The sequence below is a fragment of the Phascolarctos cinereus genome, unplaced genomic scaffold, assembly GCF_003287225.1.
Source record: "Phascolarctos cinereus isolate Bilbo 61053 unplaced genomic scaffold, phaCin_HiC Scaffold_726;HRSCAF=1367, whole genome shotgun sequence".
NCBI lineage: Eukaryota > Metazoa > Chordata > Mammalia > Diprotodontia > Phascolarctidae > Phascolarctos > Phascolarctos cinereus.
Window position 1 is genome coordinate 364288445 of NW_027556098.1, and position 18103 is coordinate 364306547.

Genomic DNA, 18103 nt, shown 5'->3' on the forward strand with positions numbered 1-18103 from the left:
CCCTCGGGCCAGGGCTTCCAGGAGGGGTGTCCCGGGGGGCGGGGCAGGGGAGGGGGCGTGGCTGCGGACGAAGCCGACCCACGAGGTGGGAGTGCGAGTGGGGAGGGGTTCCCTTGGACCCCCTAGCTGCTCCTGCCTCACCAGATACCAAGTCTCCCATCAGCGAGCCCCCATCCCCCTCTGCCTGGCTCCACTCAGCTCAGGGGGATCCAGGCCTAGGGAGGGGTATCTGCGGGCGGGGCGGGGGCGGTGCACGGGGAGGCGCCAGCAGCCTCCTCGGAGGAATCTGAGGTGCCTCGCGGGGCAGAGACCTGGGCTCCGGAGCAGGTGGGGAGGAGGGGAGAAGCCCGGGGTCCCTTCCCCAAGCTTTAGGGAGGGCACCTCTTCCTGGGAGACTGGGGTCTGAGGACTAAAGGGGAGAGGTGTGAGGAAGGAGCAGGGGACCGACATTGCTTTGGGGAGAGAGGTCGGGGTCCAGCTTGGTGATGAGTGCCACCCCTTCCCAAATGGGGGGGGGCGTGAGTGAGGCGAGGTCCACACCCCGCAGTCAGCGTCCGTCCGGGCAGGGGGCGTTGGGGAGTCCCTGGAGAGAGGGAGGGACTCCACGGCTGGGCCTGGGGAGGAGGGAGGTGGTAGGACTGCCTGTGGGGCGTCTCCCTCCCGCCTTCCAGCACCCCCCTTCTCCTGCCTTCCAGCATCCCACTCCTCCTGGGCCTCCCCCCGCCCCTCCGGCCGCCCTCAGTCGCCTCCCCCGTTACAGCGCCTCGGCTTCCCTGCGTAGTCAGTGTCTTCTTGCAGAGGGGTGAGTGGGGGCTGCGCTCCTGGGAGGGGCTGGGGGCTCCAGAGGGTGGGGGAGGATGCCCAGGGGAGTGGAATGGGGGAGCTGCTCCTGGGACCCCCGCCCCCTCTTCTCTAGAAGCCGGATTCGCTGCTTGGCCCGGGGATCCCCATTTCTCCACTGCCTCCACTGCCTTGAGAACCGGAGCAGGAGCCCCACTGCAATTGTGGTGGAGGGTGTCCAGAGGGAGCGGGGAAATATGGGTAGGAGTATCCCAGAGCAAGGATAGGAATTTTGGGGCTGAGAGGGTGTCCCAGAACCGGGGTGGGACAATGTCGATTTTATCGGGTATTGGGGGATTGCAGAGTCAGGGGGCTTTGGGGTTTTGAAGGGGGACTGGAGAGGTAGGAAGATGGGACAATGGAATGGGGCCAGGGAAGGGAGAGGAACGGATGGACCAGGAGCCGCCGGCATACCCAGAGGAACTTGGGTTCAGGGTTTCCAGCCCGGGAATGGTCTATGGCAGTCTTTTCAGGCCACACTGGGAGTTCTGGAGATGGGTTTCCAGTTGTGTGGGTACTGGGTGTGGGCAGAGGAGGGGGGCTCTGGCACTTCTCTGCAGAGGGGAAACCAGGATGTTTCTCTGCTTCTTGAGGGGTGGGGGGAGAATCTTTGGGACTGCTGGCTCTAGCCCCTTATTTTTTGTCCCCTTCTCCCTTTGAGGGGGGTGGGGTTGAAGTCACTTTGGAAGGCTGCAGAAAGGAGAAGGTACTATGCTGGTGTGCCACCCTCCCTCCTCCCAGTGATCTGAGGCCTGAGAAGACAGACCTTGCCCTATTCTTGTTGGTTCCCAGAGCCCCTTATTGCAGGAGCCAAGTACTCTCCATACTGCAGGCCTGGCTTCTTTGGTGGCAGAAAAGCCAATGACTGGGGGGTCTTCTTCCCTGACTCCCCCCCCCCCCGCAGGTGGGGAGCATATCACTGGCCTGGGTCCCCAGCCCAAAGCCTCAAGATTTGGAGAGGAAGGTGGCATATCAGGGTTCTTAGGATAGGGAGGACTGATCCAAGAGGGAAAGGTACACATATACATATACATATATTCAGGGATATGGATGTCTGAATATATATACACATGCATGGACTTAGATGCAGATGCATGCACACATAGATAACATGCATAGGCACAGGTTTATGCACATACATGCAGTCATGTATTTGCATGCCTACAGACATTTAGGTACAAGAATATAAAATCATGCATTTTGCAGGCACATATCATTCCACGTGCATATGCAAATATATCATTCCACGTGTATGCGACCAATATGTTGGTATACATACAATTACATGCACGCACAAATCTGTACATGAACACATGCAATTACATGGACTCACAGAGACTGCTGCCCATTCTCTCTCTATCTCTCTTGTCTCTCTCACATACAAACACATATACACACCCCCAGACTGGTCAGCCATTTCCAGGACGCCCTTTCCCCCCTCTGTCCCATCTCTTTTCTTTCTTCCTGTGAAGTGTGGCTTTTCCAGATCTTGTGAAAGGTAAAGGGGGGGGCACAGGATCTTCCTCACCACAAGACAGCAGGAGGGGAATGACAAAGGGCTGCTGCCCTAACACCCACAATATTTCCAGTGTATGAAGGGGCACAGGAGTGGTGCAGGGGCCAATGTCTAGGAATATGATTATACATGCGCAAGTATGTGTCAACTTTCTGAAGAGTGGTAGAGGGAGCAGGAGAGAAAGTCCTGGCCTGGGAATCAAAAGGCCTGGGTGTGGGTCCCAGCCCACTGATTTGCTGTGTGACCTTGGCCAAGTCACTTCCCCTCGTTTCTTCATCTGTAAAATAACAAGGTGGAGCTACATGGTTGGCAATGGCCAGCGCTCTCATCTGAGAATTTTGCAATGTCGTGTGCATGAGTAATGTGATAGTGGTCTTAGGTGTGCTTGGGTACAAGTTAGGTCATGCAAAGTGCAGAGGAAAACAGCAGAATGGGGTTGGGTGAGCAAGCCCTGACATTTCTAGGTCCATCCTATTCTCACTGAAGAATTTCCTTTCTGAGCCTGTTCTTGGAGGAAGCTTAAGGATCTTAGGTCAAGAGGGTGATGGAGTCTGAAAGAAAGCAGGCTCTCCATCCTCTCCAACCTTCCTTCTGGCTGTCTTTCCTTTCCTTGCACCTATCCCCATTCCTTTCCATCCTTCCCTTCAAGTTACAAGTATGTAACTGTTCATCTCTGCTTTCTCTCTTTTCCTCCATCCCTGTATTGCTCTGTCTGTCCTTGTCTCCATCCCTCTAACTCCCTATCACTATTTCTCTGTGCTTCCCTCGATCCCCCATCTATCACTGTCTCTCCATCCCTCTCTCCTTGTCTCTCTCTGTTTCTTTCTCTCTGGCTCCCCATTACAACTTCTCTGAGCTTTTCCCCATCCTCCTGTCTATCACTATCTGTCTGTTTCTGTCTCTTTCTCTGTGGCTCCCTGTCACTTTTCTCTGTGCTTCACTCAATCCTCTTGTCTCTATTGCTATCCGTTTCTCTGTATGTCTCTCCTTGTCTGCCTCTCTGATTCCCTCTCATTATTTCTCTGTACCTCCCTGCATCCTTCTATCCCTATCTACTCCCTTTGTCCCTGGCCACCTCATTGGCTCCCTGTTGATATGACTCCTGCTGTCTGCATCTCTGTTGTCTTCAACATTGTCTCTGGCACTGCCTCTGTCGCTTCCCCCCATCATTGAATCTCTGTCCTTCCATGTCTCTCTCTTTCCTTCTCTTCCTGTGGAATGCAAGCAGGGGTTCTGGAGTCCCACTGCCTCCGTCATGGGAAAGCAAAATAGCAAACTGCGCCCAGAGATGCTACAGGACCTAAGAGAAAATACGGAGTTCTCCGATCTGGAGCTGCAGGAGTGGTACAAAGGTTTCCTGAAAGACTGCCCCACTGGCATCCTCAACGTGGAAGAGTTCAAGAAGATCTATGCCAATTTCTTTCCCTATGGAGATGCCTCCAAGTTTGCTGAGCATGTCTTCCGCACCTTTGACACCAATGGGGACGGCACCATCGACTTTCGGGAGTTCATCATCGCTCTGAGTGTCACCTCTCGAGGGAAACTGGAGCAGAAGCTCATGTGGGCTTTCAGCATGTATGACCTGGATGGCAATGGCTACATCAGCCGGGAAGAGATGCTGGAGATTGTCCAGGTACTGTGCAGCTGTCCCCCTCATCCCCTTGGCCTCCCACCAGCCCTGGCAGAGTAGAATCAATCCATTCATTCATTCCCTCAGTCGACATTTAATAACCATCTCCTGTGTTCAGGGCATCTCTGGGGCCTGGGGGAGGTACAGAATGTAGAGAAAACTGTAAATTGTCTCTAGTAGGGGGATATGACACAAATAGATCACTCTGTTGTATATTGTACATATTGTATATTGTATCTATGTATTGATACAGTATGACGAAAGTGCCCTGCAGAAATACAAAGTGCCGTGTGAGGGTTGGGAGGCAAGGTTATTACTAAAAGGGGATTCAGACAAGGCTTCCTGGAGGAGGTGGTATTTGAAATGAGATTTCAAGGATGGTGAAGAGGAGGAGGGAAGCAATTATAGGCTTAGAGAATTGGGTAGGTAAGGCACCAAGGTGGAAAAGGTCTTTATATTGGGGCAGGGAGGTGCAGAGAGGCAGCCCAGTTTTCTTGGAGCATAATTTGAGTATGTGAAGTAATACGAGATAAGGTGGGAAAGGCAGGGTGATATCAAATTGGAAAGGCCTTGAATGCCAGCCACAAGTGCCTGAACTATATTAAGCAATTCAGCATTTAAGTACTTAATATGTGTAAGGCTCTGTGGATATAAAAGCAAAAATGAAAATTGTCTTCAAGTAGCTTACACTTTATAGGGGGATATAACATGTGGTGCGGTGGTTAGAGCACTGGGCTTGGAATCAGGAAGACTTATCTGCACTACAATGTGGCCTTAGACACTTACTAGCTGTGTGAGCCTGGGCAAGTCACTTCAGCCCGTTTACCTCAGTTTCCTCATCTGCAAAATGAGCTAGAAAGAAATGGCAAACGACTCCAGTGTCTTTGCCAAGAAAACCCCACATGAGGTCATAAAGAGTTGGACATGACTATGAAAGGTTAAACAGCAGCATAAACATAAGCTTATTTGAGGAGGGAGAAATCACTAGCAACAGTGGGTGGGGGTGAGAAATCATGAAAGACTTGCCCTAGGAGGTGACACCTGACCTGAATCCTAAGCAGAACTAAGGATGCTAAGAGGTAGAGGTAAGAAGGGAGCACATTACAGACATGGGAGACAAGCTATATGGAAGCAATAGAGAGCTATTGAAGATTATAGAGCAGAGGAATAGCATAAGTATATCCATGCAAGGAAGAAAGAGTCATTCTAGGGAGTGGTAGCAGGTGGGTAAGAGGGGAGGGGACTGAATGCTTTGGGGTGCCTCGCCTGGTGCCAACTGCAATACCTGTCTTCAATCTCATTTTATCACTTCACTGCCCTGCTTCGTAGCTTATGATCAAAGCCACAATTCCTGATCCTGGCGTTCAAGGCTCTTCACCAATTGGTCCTGACCTACCTTCCTAGGCTCTTCTCATGAGATGCTCCTTTCTAAGTTCTCTTTGTTTCATTCAGATTTTTATCCTTAGTGTCCCTCAAATAAGTAGTGTGGTGTTGGAGAAAGAATTACAAAGATTAGGAGAACTAGATTCTAGTTTGGTCTCTGCTGCTAATTTATGTTGCCTCAGTTTCCTCCTCTGTAGATGAGATTGAACAATGCGATCAAAAGAGCTAATAATTGTAAAGTGCTTAGCACAGTGCCTGGCACATAGTAAGTGCTATAGAAATGTTAGTTATTAATTATTAATTAATATGTAAGATCAATTCCAAGCTTCCCTCCATGAGTCTAAGCTCTGTATCCTTGAATCTGATGTTCCTTGGAGTCATTATTTCACTTTTTACTGCAGGGTGAATCTGAATCTGTTTCCCTACAGTGTGTATGTGTGTGTGTGTGTGTGTGTGTGTGTGTGTGTGTGTGTGTTGTGTATGTGTGTGTAGGGGAAGCTATCCCCCTCCAATGGTAACCAGTGCCTCCTCCCAGCATGGCTTGTCGAGGACCTCCAAGCCCTGCCCTTGGTGCTCATCTGCATAATTTCACATAAGTTAGTATGAATATCTCCTCCTTGATATTCCAGTTGCTGAACCCTCTTTACCAGCCTTGCCTATACTCCTGACTCTCCAGCCTGACACCTGACACCTGATGTGTGCATTTGCATAATTTCTACTTGGCTGGGTCCGATCTCCCACCTTCCCTCTCCCAACACTGCCCAAACTGAGGACTCCCAGAGCAGATGCTCATTTACATCTATTTTGCATAAATCGGGAAGGGGGGACTTTCTCCCGAGTGCACTAGCGTCAGTTTCCTTCTGCTTTGATGGTCCAAGTTAAGAGACATTCCAGGCCTTGCCCTCGGCTTCAATCTTGTGCTCTTGTTCTAGGGAGATGGTGGAGGGAAGGGATCCTGGCCCAGAGCACCCCCTGCTGGTCACACAGGCCGATAGCCCAGGCCAATTCAACTCAAATACTTAGGAAGCAGTTGCTATAATATCTGTGCAAGGCTATGCTAAGGCAGAGGAAGAGATTGGGGGAGAGCAGGCCAGCCCACCCTTGATCAATCAGTCTTCCCCTTTCTCTTGACCCCTCACCTCTAGGCTATCTACAAGATGGTGTCTTCTGTGATGAAGATGCCAGAGGATGAATCGACTCCTGAGAAGCGAACTGAGAAAATCTTTCGTCAGATGGATACAAACAATGATGGTGAGGGGAGTGGGAGTGGGGGCTCCCTGGGACCCTGGCCAAGCCCCTTTCCTGTCCAGGAAGACTCCCCCTTACTCCCTGATCCCTTCTGTCCTTCACCAACAAATTGATGCCTTCCCCTCACATCAACTGCCTCCTAAATGACTGATGTTCTCCAAACTGACCACTGTCCTCCCCACCAGGGAAGCTGTCCCTGGAGGAGTTCATCAGAGGAGCCAAGAGCGACCCATCCATTGTCCGGCTGCTTCAGTGTGACCCCAGCAGCACCTCCCAGTTTTGAGCCTGGGGTCTCCTGGGGGATGGGGAAAAGGAAGGGTAGAGGGCCAGGCTGGGACCCTGCCTTACCCTGTCTTCAATTCCTATCTCCCACATCTTCCCCTTCCCATGTCTTTGTGTCCAGACTGGATTTTGGGAAAGCCCGGGTTAGGGTGGGGCCTAAGCTGTCCCCTGCTCCTACCCCAGATTCCTGGGTCCCCATCTCCATATAGCAGGGGTAGAGTTTCCTCCTTCCTCAGCCTCTGACTAGGGCTCAGCCCAAGCACCCTGGGGTGGTTGGATATAGGAAGGGCAGGAGCTGGGCATGTGGACATACTTGCAATGGGGAAGATAGTGTATCCCTATGCATCCAGGAGCTTCCCCCTCCCCCCCACCCAGGTCCTCCCCTCAAAGTCCAAGGACAGCTAGATGCCTGATACCCAAGGGATCCTCCCTATCCATGAGGTTTCTCAGCCAAGGGGACTCGATGGCCCCATCCACGGCCAAGAGCAGGACGCCTCCCACTCTATATCAGGCCTAGCCAGCTGTATAACTCGAGAGAGGTGGGGGGTGGTAGTGAGGAGGGAGGCTGGGGCAGCTGCCTGTGGAGGGGGCTGGAGATGATGGAGGAGCTCTGGAGGTGGGGAGGTACCAGTGGCACGTGGCACTGGCATCATTCTCTTCCCCCTCCTCCAAGCCCCCTGGATTCCTATCCAGGCCTGGGTCTCTCCTGCTTCAGTTTGGGGGTCTGGGGGGGGGAAGGGGATTGTGAGGAGCTAATCATGAGCCCCCTCCCCCCAGGGGCAGCCCTGCCCTGAGAATTTTTCCATATGTACATGCACAGATGTGGGTCTGGGTCTACCCACTCCCTGGCCCTCCCCCATTCTACCCAGACACCCAGACCTGTCCACTCCCTTCACCAACCCATCCCTAAAACTGGGTGTCTCAAAACATTCCCCTCCTCTCCCCTCCTCCCCCAGACCCAGGGGCAGCTTCAGCAGTCCCCGCCCCCTCCTCTGAGCATGCATCCACTTGGAATTACTTTGTTCTTTTTAATAACTTCAGAATAAAGTCTTGTCTCTGTGCTGGGCCCTGGGCCAGAGTGGCCTGGGACTGGGAGTGGTGGCTTTGGGGGTCAGGCAGGCTTCAGGCACATGGCAGGCTGGGGAGGCTCTCAGGCACCTGCCTGGTTTCTTCAAAGAAAGGAGATCACAGGGCTTCCCAGGGGGATGTGGGCCCAGGTCAACAGGGGGCCAGGATTCCAGGGCCCCAGGAGCTGATGAGTCCTTCATCTCTCAGAGGGGTGCTGGCTCCAAGCTGGAGCAGCTGAGGAGATCTCGGCCCTCACAAAGGCTTGAGCTTTCTGTGACCTGTGAAGGAGGTCATGAGGAAGTTCCCATTGTATGTCCCCCATCTATGCCCACCCTCACCAACACACACACACACACACACACACACACACACACACACACACCCTAGATAGGGGTGAATGGAGCTGAGAAGAAGTAGTGACAAACAGGCTTGGGCTGAGCTGAACGGTTCTGTGCCTAACCTTCCTCCCAGAAGGAGTCCTGATCCGGAAGTGGGCCACAAAATCCTGGAATGGAAAGGCATCTACTCCAAATTCCCAACCAATGCAGAAATACCCCCCTGCAGATCTCCAACAAGGAGTCATTCAGATTCTGACTGAGGTCCTCCAAAAGTAGAACCAATGGCCTCCCAAGGCCAGTCATTTCACTTTAGATAACCTCTAATTGTTAAAAAGCTTGCCCCCATTACTCTGCCCATCCTCCACCCATCTGTGCTCCTTGAAGAACAAGACTAACTCCTTTCCCACATTATAGTCCTTCAGACGGGAAAGAGCTACCATGTCTTTCTCAAGTATCGTCCAGTATACACACCTCCATTTCATTGATCTGGAAAAACCCTGAGAGGTCGTGTAATCTTTCCTCATTTAGGTTATTTCTAGTGTCCATTCCCCCTCCTGGTTAGCCTGCTCTAGACATGTGCCAGTCTTGCCAATTAGATTTCAGGGGCCAAAGAAAAAGTCAGGAAATGATGCTTTCTAGTACCTTGGGAAGAAGAGAGCCTCCTAGAGTCAGAAGACCCATATTCACCGCCCCACACTGATGCTTCCTTTCTACCTGAGCTTGGACAAGCCACAATTCCACCGAGCCTCAGTTTCCTCATCTATCAAATGGGAGGCTAGACTAGGTAACTACCAAAATCTTCATCTTGAGGCCTGTGAGCTATGTGGCCTCTTCCAAGGGCCACCCTCTGGGGAGCCCAAAGCACCAGACACATCCTCTCTTCCCATCTTCTCTCTTTCACACTCCAATCTTTTCTTTTTCCTTTTTTCCCACTCCAATCTTTAACTTATTGGGGGGACCTTGGGCATGTCCCCATTAACTCCCATGTCTGGAGTTAATTTTCTTATCTGAAGAGGAGAGGCTTGAACTCAGTGGTTTCTGAGGTGTCTCCTAGCATTGAGAAATTCTAGGAACACTCCTTAGTCTGCTGATATCTCTCCTCTCAGGCCCAAGAGAGCTGGCAAAGTCCCATGGAAAGGGCTGGTTGCCTTTGTTAGCTAACAGGGTGGAGCTGTTGCCTGTGGAAAGCTTGCTTCCCTTTTTTGGGTGATAGGGGATAGCACTCTTGGCCTGGGGACTCAGGAGACCTGAATTCTAAGGATTAGCAGGGTGACAACCAAAAGCTATACCTAGCTAAGCCTAAGGTTTTCTCACCTTTGTTCACTGGGGACAGTGACTTTTGCCCCCTGCCGGATAAGGAAATAAACAGGAAAAAATCTGCTGTCAAGCATGAGGGGTGCCCACAGCTGGACAGCCTGAGGTCACACACCTGGGCAGCTCCTGGGGAGAAGCCAAGGGGTCCTGACTCCCAGCCCTGGCACAGGGCTGGGCATGGGAGTGCAGGGAGGGGTGGGAGAATCCTTACCAATTGATGACTCCTCTTCCCCCACCAAGGCCTCAGTTCCAGCAGCTGGTGGGCGAGCTGGGCTGACCGGACAGCAAAGGTACTTTCAGCCACACAAAGGGCCAAGGAGATGGCCCAGAGACACAGGGTGGAGCTCTGTGGGAGGAGAGGAGGAAGGAGGTGAGACAGCGACCCTGAATGACCCTGGCCCAGAGCCTAAGGGATCATAGGGTCATAGGTGGAGAGCTCCAATGGACCTCAGAGGTGTTCTGGTTTGACTCCCTCATTTTACAGATGAGGAAGCTAAGGGCCAAAGAAGCCATGTGACTTCCTCAAGGTCACATAGAGTGAGCTCAGAGCCAGAGAAAATTGAGTCTGAACCAGGTGGGAGGCTGCCCCACCACAGTCACCTCCGTAAGTGCACGTGGGGTTTAAAGACCAGTCCAGGGAGCCAAGACTCAAAGGGTCACTTACATACAAGCCTAAGAAGGCAGTTAGGAGCCCCAGGGAGACCTGCCCTCAGAAAACATTCACATAGGGAGGACCCTGAAGTGGGGGGGTCACATAAGGTGGACATAGGACCTAAGGGAAAATCAGGGGGGTTCTAAACTTAACAGTCATTTACACAGATAGGCACAGTGTCCCCAGGGGAGTCACGTATCCTAGGAAAGCCCACCATTGGGAGTCACTTACATAGATTCGGGTGGGGTCAAAGGGGCAGTCCGGCGTCAGGGAGAGGAGCTCTGATTTACCAAAGGAACAGGTGGCAAGCAGTGACCGACCCTGGTTGGCAAAGGTGATGGCGATTGATGCCAGGAGGTCAAGGGAGCAGACCAGGGAGAAGAGAGCACCAGCTATGCTGGCAGCAAACACTGTCCATCGCTGGAAGGAAGAGGTCCATTTATGGGGAGGGGGCACCGGCCAGAGATAAGCCCCTTCCTCAACACACACCACCCACAGGCTGAGACGTCTTTCCTCCCACCATCTATGACCAGTACTCGGGGGCTCAGAGCACAAGATGATCAGGGCAGGGCAATGCGTGTGTGCACATGCATGCATGTATGTAACGTACTAGAAATCTCAGCTAAGGGGAGTGGGACAGAAATCATCAAATCCAACCTCCTTATTTTATGTAGAAGAAAACAGGGGAAGAAGATCACTCAAAGTCACACAGTGAATCAGAGGAGGAAGGCTGTTCTCCTGAGCCTCCAGACAATGCTGTTTTCTTTGTATCCAAACACCCAGCTATTCTCTGGAGGAGCCCAACTCTTCTCAGTGATATGGTCTCCAAATTTCCTGTCCTACCCCAAATACCCGGATATTCTCTGGGGGAGCCCAACTCTTCTCAACGACATGGTCCCCAAACCTCCTGCCCTACCCCACAAGGACAGATTGATCTCACCCCTTGCCCATCCTGTCCTAGCCTGGTCCCACCTTTCCCTCTTGCCCCCTCCCATCCCCATCCAAGCCTGGGTTTCTGGGGGCCACTATACCAGGGAGGTGAGGGAGAGGTATCTGGACAGCACAATGACTGAGATCCCACAGGCAATGATCTATGGGCAGAAAAGACATGAAGTGAGGAGAGGGCCTCTGTTTTGTCTCCGTCTCCCCACAGCCACTGTTGGAGAGAGAAGCATCAGGAGGCCTTAGGCCATTCCTTCTGTACCCATCACTTTCCCAGGACCACCCTCGAGGTGCCCTCTCAAGGAACCTCCTCTCTTGCCCACTGGGGTCCAAAGCAATGTAAGCCCTTAAAAAACCCAATAATTAACAATAATAATAACTAGCATTTTTATAATGCTTTAAGGTTTGCAAAATACTTTGTATATGTTAACTCAATGACCTTCACAAGAAGCTTGTGATGTAGATGCTATCATATCCCCATTTTACAGATGAGGAAACTGAAGCTGAGAGAGGATAAGTGATTTGCCCAGGATCACACAGCTAAATAAGTGTCTGAGGCCAGATTTGAACTCAGGTGTTCCTAACTCCAAGTCTAGCACCATGCCTTCGTGATGCTGTCTCTTGCCCGTGAGAAGCCAGTGTCTCTTTGGAACCTCAAGCTAGACCAGGGGTACAGTCTGTGATGAATCTTAGCCTCGAGGCGGCTCTTCTGTGTGGGCACATACATTACTGCCAGTTCAAGGGGGCTGGGAGAAGGGAGTAGGGCCTGCGACTTGGGACTGGCTATAAAGACGAAATTCTTTCCCCAGATCTCATACCCCATCCACTCTTCCAGGAGCAAGGGATTCTATTGTAACACTATTCCAAGTTCTGTGGATCCTACTTTTAATAACTTATACGATAATTTCTATTCATATAGCTTTTCAAGATTTACAAAAAATTTTTTTAGAGATGAAGAAATGGAGGCCCAGAGAGGCTGAGTTATGTGATTGAGGTCACACAGCTAGTAAACAGCAGAGTCTAGATTTGAACCCAGGACTTCTGACCCCAGATCTAGGGCTCTATGTGGCACAGCTACTTCCCCCCCTTTTTTTTTTAGGCAATTGGGGTTAAGTGATTTGCCCAGGGTCACACAACTAGTAAGTGTCAAGTGTTTGGTCTGAGGCTGGATTTGAACTCAGGTCCTCCTGACTTCAGGGCTGGTGCTCTATCTACTGCACCACCTAGCTGCCCCAACTTCCCTTATTTCTTAGTGTCTTTACATCTGACCCTTTCTCTCCACTCCCACTGCTACCATCCTCGTCCAAACCCTCCTTGTATCTTACCTTGACTATCTGTAACAGCCCTAGGTTGGTCTCTTGCCTTGGGACTCTTCCCTTCCAATCCAAATGCCCCTACTCAATGTGGCTTTATCTACCTTTACATCCTCCATATGCAGAGACCATCTAGCTCCAGACTGGCTTTCTTCCTCAATCAATCAACATTTATTAAGTGCCTACTATGTGTCAAGCATCGTGCTAAGGGCTGAGGATACACAAATAGGCAAAAGCCAGTCCCTGTCCTCAAGGCTGAGGGAGCCCCTTTCCTCCAAAGCCCATTGCAGCCTCTAATGCCGCCCTACCCCTCTGCTCATGCCAATTCTACCCATCCTGCAAGGCTCAACTCAAAAGCTATCTTCTCAAGGGAGCCTTCTGCCCCCAGTCCCAGCCCCCACTGAATCCTCCATTCCCAGAACCTAAGCCACACAATTCGCTATCTGGATTCATAAGATCCTCGAATCTAGAGCTGGAGGGGTGCTTAAGAGCTTCTCCAATCCCTCTCATTTTATAGTGGAGGAAATTGAAGCCCAGAGGGAAGTGACTCGTCCAAAGGCACACAGACAGTATTAAGTAGCAGAGCGTCAGTTAGTGGCCGAGGCAGTACGTGATGCCCCGCTGCTGTTGGCTTCTGCCTCCAGCCTCTACTGTGTTTCTTTGCCTTCCTCCAACCTTCGTTTATAGAAGCTACTTGTCTGTAGCCTCTTGGAGGCATGTTGGATTTTGATTTTTTTTCTTTCATGAGCATAAAGATTAGTTGCGCTTCATCATTTGAGAGAAGCCTCATTTGTAAATCAAGGAATCATAATATCATAGATTGAGAGATGGAGGGGACCTTAGAGATCATTGAGTCTTACCCACTCATTTTACAGAAAAGGAAACTGAGGCATAGAGAGGTTAAATGACATGTCCAGGGTCACACAGCTAGTTAAAGGTCTGAGCTGGGATTCAAAGGCAGGTCTTTATGGTCCTATCTGCTACATCATGTTGCCTCTCAAAAACAGGTGTGACCATGAAGGAATGGAGGGGAGGGGTGGGCTGGATGTTTTGGTTTTTTTTTCCTATCTAAAAATGTTTTAATGATCCTTCAAAAAAAAAATTCAGTCATTTCTGGACATGGGTTCCCAGAAGTGAACCTTCTCTTGTAACAAAGAAAAACATTTAAGCCAAAACAACGGGCAGAGCAAGTCCATCTGACAACGTACGTATGTGACATTCTGCCCCCAGAATCCCCCTCATCTGCTGGGCAGGGGTAAGTAGCCTGGCTCAGCCCCTTTAAACTGGCAGCAACGCATTGCCCACATAGAAGGGCAGCCTCAAGGCTAAGTTCTTCACAGACTGTACCCTTGGGGTGACTTGAGGTTCCAAAGAGATTGTCTTCTCGTGGGCAAGAGACTAAGATGGATCTGTTTAAAGCAAGAATTTTTAGCTTTTTGTGTGTGTGTCCTAGACTCTTTTGCCAGTCTGGCAAAGCTTACAGACCCTTCTTGGAACAATGTTTGAAAATGCATAAAGTAACATGCATAGGATTACAAAGGAAGACAATTATATTAGAATACAGCTATCAAGTTTTTTTTAAATTTTTAGGCAATTGGGGTTAAGTGACTTGCTCAGGGTCACGCAGCTAGTAAGTGTCAAGTGTTTGGTCTGAGGCTGGATTTGAACTCAGGGCCTCTTGACTTCAGGTGGTGCTCTATCCACTGTGCCACCTAGCTGCCCCAAAAATATTTTTAAAAAACAAGTTATCAGAGTCCAGGTTAAGAACCTGGTTTAAGGTTATCTTCTATCCTAGTATCTTCTAAGATATCTTCTAACATTAACAGAGTGATTTGTATCATCACCTAACCTTCCTAGGACTAGGTTTCCTTTTCTGTAAAATGAGAGAATTAGACTAGATGCCCAACAGATTTCGATCTAAGCTTCCCTGCTAGCTGCAGCTTGTCTTTAGCCCCATTCCAACCTTTAACCTTTGCTCTCTGAGCCCACAGACAATGACCACCTCCCACCACGCAGAGATCTCTCCCCCGACATCCCCTTCTCCCTAGGAATGTGAGCTGATTAGCGGGTACCAAGATGGCTGAGGTGACGGTGAGGATGTTGGAGACTGCATATTGCAGTGAGACAGCATCGTGGGTGTCTGTGACAAAGCGAAGGGCTGTGCCGTGCAGCAACGCGGCAGTGACAAAGCTGATGTGCCCCAGAACCAGAAGCACTAGGCCTGTCTTCATCAAAATCTTTGTGTAATCGCTGCAGCTCAGGCCACCTGGAGGAGGGAAGGGCGCTGGAGTCAGTGTCCTGAGCCCAGCTTTTCTCTGCACTCACCCTCTTCCCTGCCCACGGGGACCAGTGTCCATCTTCCCCTCCACCTTCTTCTCTATCTACAACTCTCAGGAAGAGCCTGGTTGGTCAATTAATATTTTGTTCAGTCATTGAGCCCTGGGGATGGGGGTCTAGGAAGCATTTTCTTGTGGTTATGGGTGGCCTGGCGTTGTCCTCATGTTCATGGAACCCTCCTCCAGTCCCACCTGAGTCCAGATACCAGTAGCTGGCAAGGATATACCCCTTACAATGGCTCAGGCCCTTTCCAAGCTGGTGGCCACACATACAGTTTCATGACAACCTGTCCTGCCTAATGGGACATCTCTGAGTCCCATTGTACAGGTGAAGAAGCTAAGGCCTGGACCAGAGGAGGGAGTCTGCTTGAAAAGTCCAAATGAATGTTGACTGTCCCTCTACCCCTGATAGCACTGGTCCCCTCTCTGAAGGACTGAGATTCTTCTTCTTCTTCTTCTTTTTTTTTTTAAGCTAGGCAATGGGGTTAAGTGACTTACCCAGGGTCACACAGCTAGTAAGTGTCAAGTGTTTGGTCTGAGGCTGGATTTGAACTTATGTCCTCCTGACTTCAGGGCCGGTACTCTATCCACTGCGCTACCTAGCTGCCCCGACTGTGATTCTTCACCTGCTGTACTGCCCCACTTCCCTAGGGACATCTCCAATATTCATCTTTTCTTTTCCCAGCCCTCCGGGGGAGCCGTGTTCCTTATCTGAGTGGGAAAAGCCAGAATCCAGGCAGTTCCTTTACGGGGCTTTATGTACTGGGGCTGGAAGAGGAGGGAGAGGCCGGCCCATGAGAAGCTCCTTGGAAGGGAGCAGGTGGTAGTAGTAGGGGCAGGCTGGGGAAAAGAGTCAGTGCTGATCAGAAGCTTGGAGATGACTTAGTTTAGCCGAGACCCGGAGGGAAGAAGGGGCTTTCCGGAAGTCAGCTGATTGCAGAGCAGGGAGGGACTGGTAGTCACTTCTCCTGATTCCCAAGTCCGGGATCTTTCCACCACGTTGGGGTATTGGGAGACAGCAGGGCTGAGGAGAGGGAATCTGGAACTCCTACCTTAAAAGGTTCCTTTGTGGGTGTTGTTGGGGAAAGAAAAACAAACAGCCCTGCCTGGGGAGGTCTGGGTTCTAATTATTGGGCAAGTCTTTTATTCTCTCTGAGCCTCAGTTTCCCCATCTGTAAAATGGAGGGCTCAGACTGGATCATATCAGGGCTAGAAGGAGATTCAGAGACCACGGGTGGTCCCCTTGCTTTTTAGGGAGGACAACTTGTCCCGGCTCTCTGAGGAACTCTCCAGCTCGGTAGTTGTATATGGGACAGGACGACAATCTCTCCCTCCCTCCCTCCCTCCCTCCTCCCTTGGGGTTGGCGGGCAAGAAGAGCTAGCTCACCTAGTTTCAGACACATCGTGACTCGTAAGGGCAGGGGTCCCAGGCTCCTTGCTGGGGTCTGGCTTACTGAGGCTCCTCTTCCCAGGGACCTCCCAGAGGCCCCATGTCCATCCTCCTACCACTGCTCCCAAGCCGCAGCCTAGTCCCAGCGGTGCAAGGGAGTGGCTTGGCTGGACGTCCCCACTGCCTGCACCCTCTTCCCGCCTCTGTATGCTGAGGCTCTGGCTCGGCCTCCTTCCTTTGCTTCCCTTCCCATCAGCCCGCCCCTGGCCCAGCCCAGCCCAGCAGCTCCTCTGCATCTCCAGTTCCTGTTTGACCAGCTCAGCTGGCACAAAGGGCAGGACCCCACCTCCCCCTGCCCCCAGGAAGGGATGATTCACGGCTCTGACCCCTCCCACTCACCCTCTCCTAGGCAGCTGGGCTGGAGCAGCTTAGCCAGCCAGCCCTGCCTAAGTTTCCCTCCACAAGTCAAAAGACCACCTAGCCCCTCAGCTTTGTGTGGGGCTCCAGTCCAGAGAGGAGAGAGGACAAAGTATTTGCTCGGTGGCCAATAGGGTCTAGACTGCCCCTTTTTAGGGAGTGGCCAAAATGAATCAGTCACCCTACTACTTATGGCTAGGGACCTAGGCTTGCATTCTGGTCTGGTTCAATAGATTGAGAAGAGAATTGGATTTGGAATCCAAAGACTCTAGGTTCAAATCCTGGCTCTGTTTTGATGTTGTGTAATGTTCGGCAAGTCACTTAATGTCTCTGGGACTCAGTTTCCTCCTTTGTAAAATGAGGGGACTATAATCTCTAAGCTTCCTTCTTGGCTCTAATATTCTAAGACAACTGTGGCTTGAATTTTTAAGTCCTGGCTTCCCTGAAAATTTGCTGTGTGATTTAATCTTTCTGACCTAGTTTCCTCATTTGTAAAATGGGGATAATAAATCCAGCCCTAAAAGAATAACAGCTTTTATCATTGCAAAGCACATATACACTGGGTCAAATCATCTTAACTATAGGAAGGAGGCAGGGCAGAGATTATTACCCCCATTTTATAGATGAAGAAACTGAGGCTCAGATATGTTCAATGGCTTGCTAGTGTCAATGCAGAGATTTTAACCCAGATCTCCCATCTCCAAGTCCAGTATTCTCTGCATTACACGATAGCCCCTCCTTTGATGGACGGAACACACACTCAAAGCTTGTAAAGCCCTTTCCACATGTGACTAGTCAACATCCATCCATTCATTCACTCAGTACTGGTTAAACTGGAGTGGAAGGGAGTGGGAGGGAGAAGCAGTAGACTATTAGGGGAGCTCACAGCTCTAAGCTCTGTTCTAAGGGAGCTTCTGGTCAAGTTTCAGAAACAAGATTCATAAAGGAAAGGATGAGAGTACATTCCAAAAGGCTATAGAATCAGGCACTATAGCATGTGGTCTAAACTGTAATTTGGGCAGCTGGGTGGTACAGCGGATAGAACGCTGGACCTGGAGCAGCAAGACTCATCTTCCTGAGTTCAGATCTGTCCTCAGACACTTCCTAGCTATGTGACCTTGAGCAAGTCACTTAACCCTGTTTACCTCAGTTCCTCATCTCTAAAATGATCTGGAGAAGGAAATGGCAAACCACTCCTGTATATCTGCCAAGAAGACCCCAAATGGGGTCAACAAAGAGTTGAAAATGACTGAAAGGGGCAGCTAGGTGCTGCAGTAGATAGAGTACCGGCCCTGAAATCAGGAGGACCTGAGTTCAAATCCGACCTCAGACCAAACACTTGACACTAGCTGCGTGACCCTGAGCAAGTCACTTAACCCCAATTGCCTTAAAAAAAAAAAAAAGAAAAATGACTGAACACCAGACTATAATTGC

The 18103-nt window shown here is 50.7% G+C and overlaps 2 protein-coding genes across 6 annotated transcripts; one reads left to right on the forward strand and one right to left on the reverse strand.

The window, feature by feature from the left end:
- The first annotated feature begins 219 nt into the window (after positions 1 to 219).
- Positions 220 to 6900, forward strand: HPCA (hippocalcin). Of its 2 annotated transcripts, XM_020983471.2 has the most exons (5): positions 220 to 327; positions 696 to 802; positions 3585 to 3989; positions 6515 to 6620; positions 6803 to 6900. In XM_020983471.2, the coding sequence occupies exons 3-5, from the start codon at positions 3612 to 3614 to the stop codon at positions 6898 to 6900; spliced, it is 582 nt and encodes a 193-aa protein (XP_020839130.1). In that variant the 5' UTR covers positions 220 to 327; positions 696 to 802; positions 3585 to 3611. The 2 variants fall into 2 exon arrangements, with proteins under 2 accessions (XP_020839130.1, XP_020839132.1); XM_020983473.1 differs by lacking the exons at positions 220 to 327; positions 696 to 802 and adding an exon at positions 951 to 1041.
- A 1007-nt stretch (positions 6901 to 7907) lies between these two features.
- Positions 7908 to 16486, reverse strand: TMEM54 (transmembrane protein 54). Of its 4 annotated transcripts, none has more exons than XM_020983469.2 (6): positions 16250 to 16479; positions 14599 to 14792; positions 11303 to 11362; positions 10503 to 10691; positions 9831 to 9965; positions 7908 to 8245 (listed from the first exon to the last, which is right to left on the reverse strand). In XM_020983469.2, exons 1-6 carry the CDS (start codon positions 16263 to 16265, stop codon positions 8171 to 8173), a joined length of 669 nt encoding a protein of 222 aa, XP_020839128.1. In that variant the 5' UTR covers positions 16266 to 16479; the 3' UTR covers positions 7908 to 8170. The 4 variants fall into 4 exon arrangements, with proteins under 4 accessions (XP_020839128.1, XP_020839129.1, XP_078001612.1 ...); XM_078145486.1 differs by lacking the exon at positions 7908 to 8245 and adding an exon at positions 8287 to 8472 and having other exon boundaries at positions 16250 to 16483; XM_020983470.2 differs by lacking the exon at positions 11303 to 11362 and having other exon boundaries at positions 16250 to 16481.
- Positions 16487 to 18103: the final 1617 nt, after the last annotated feature.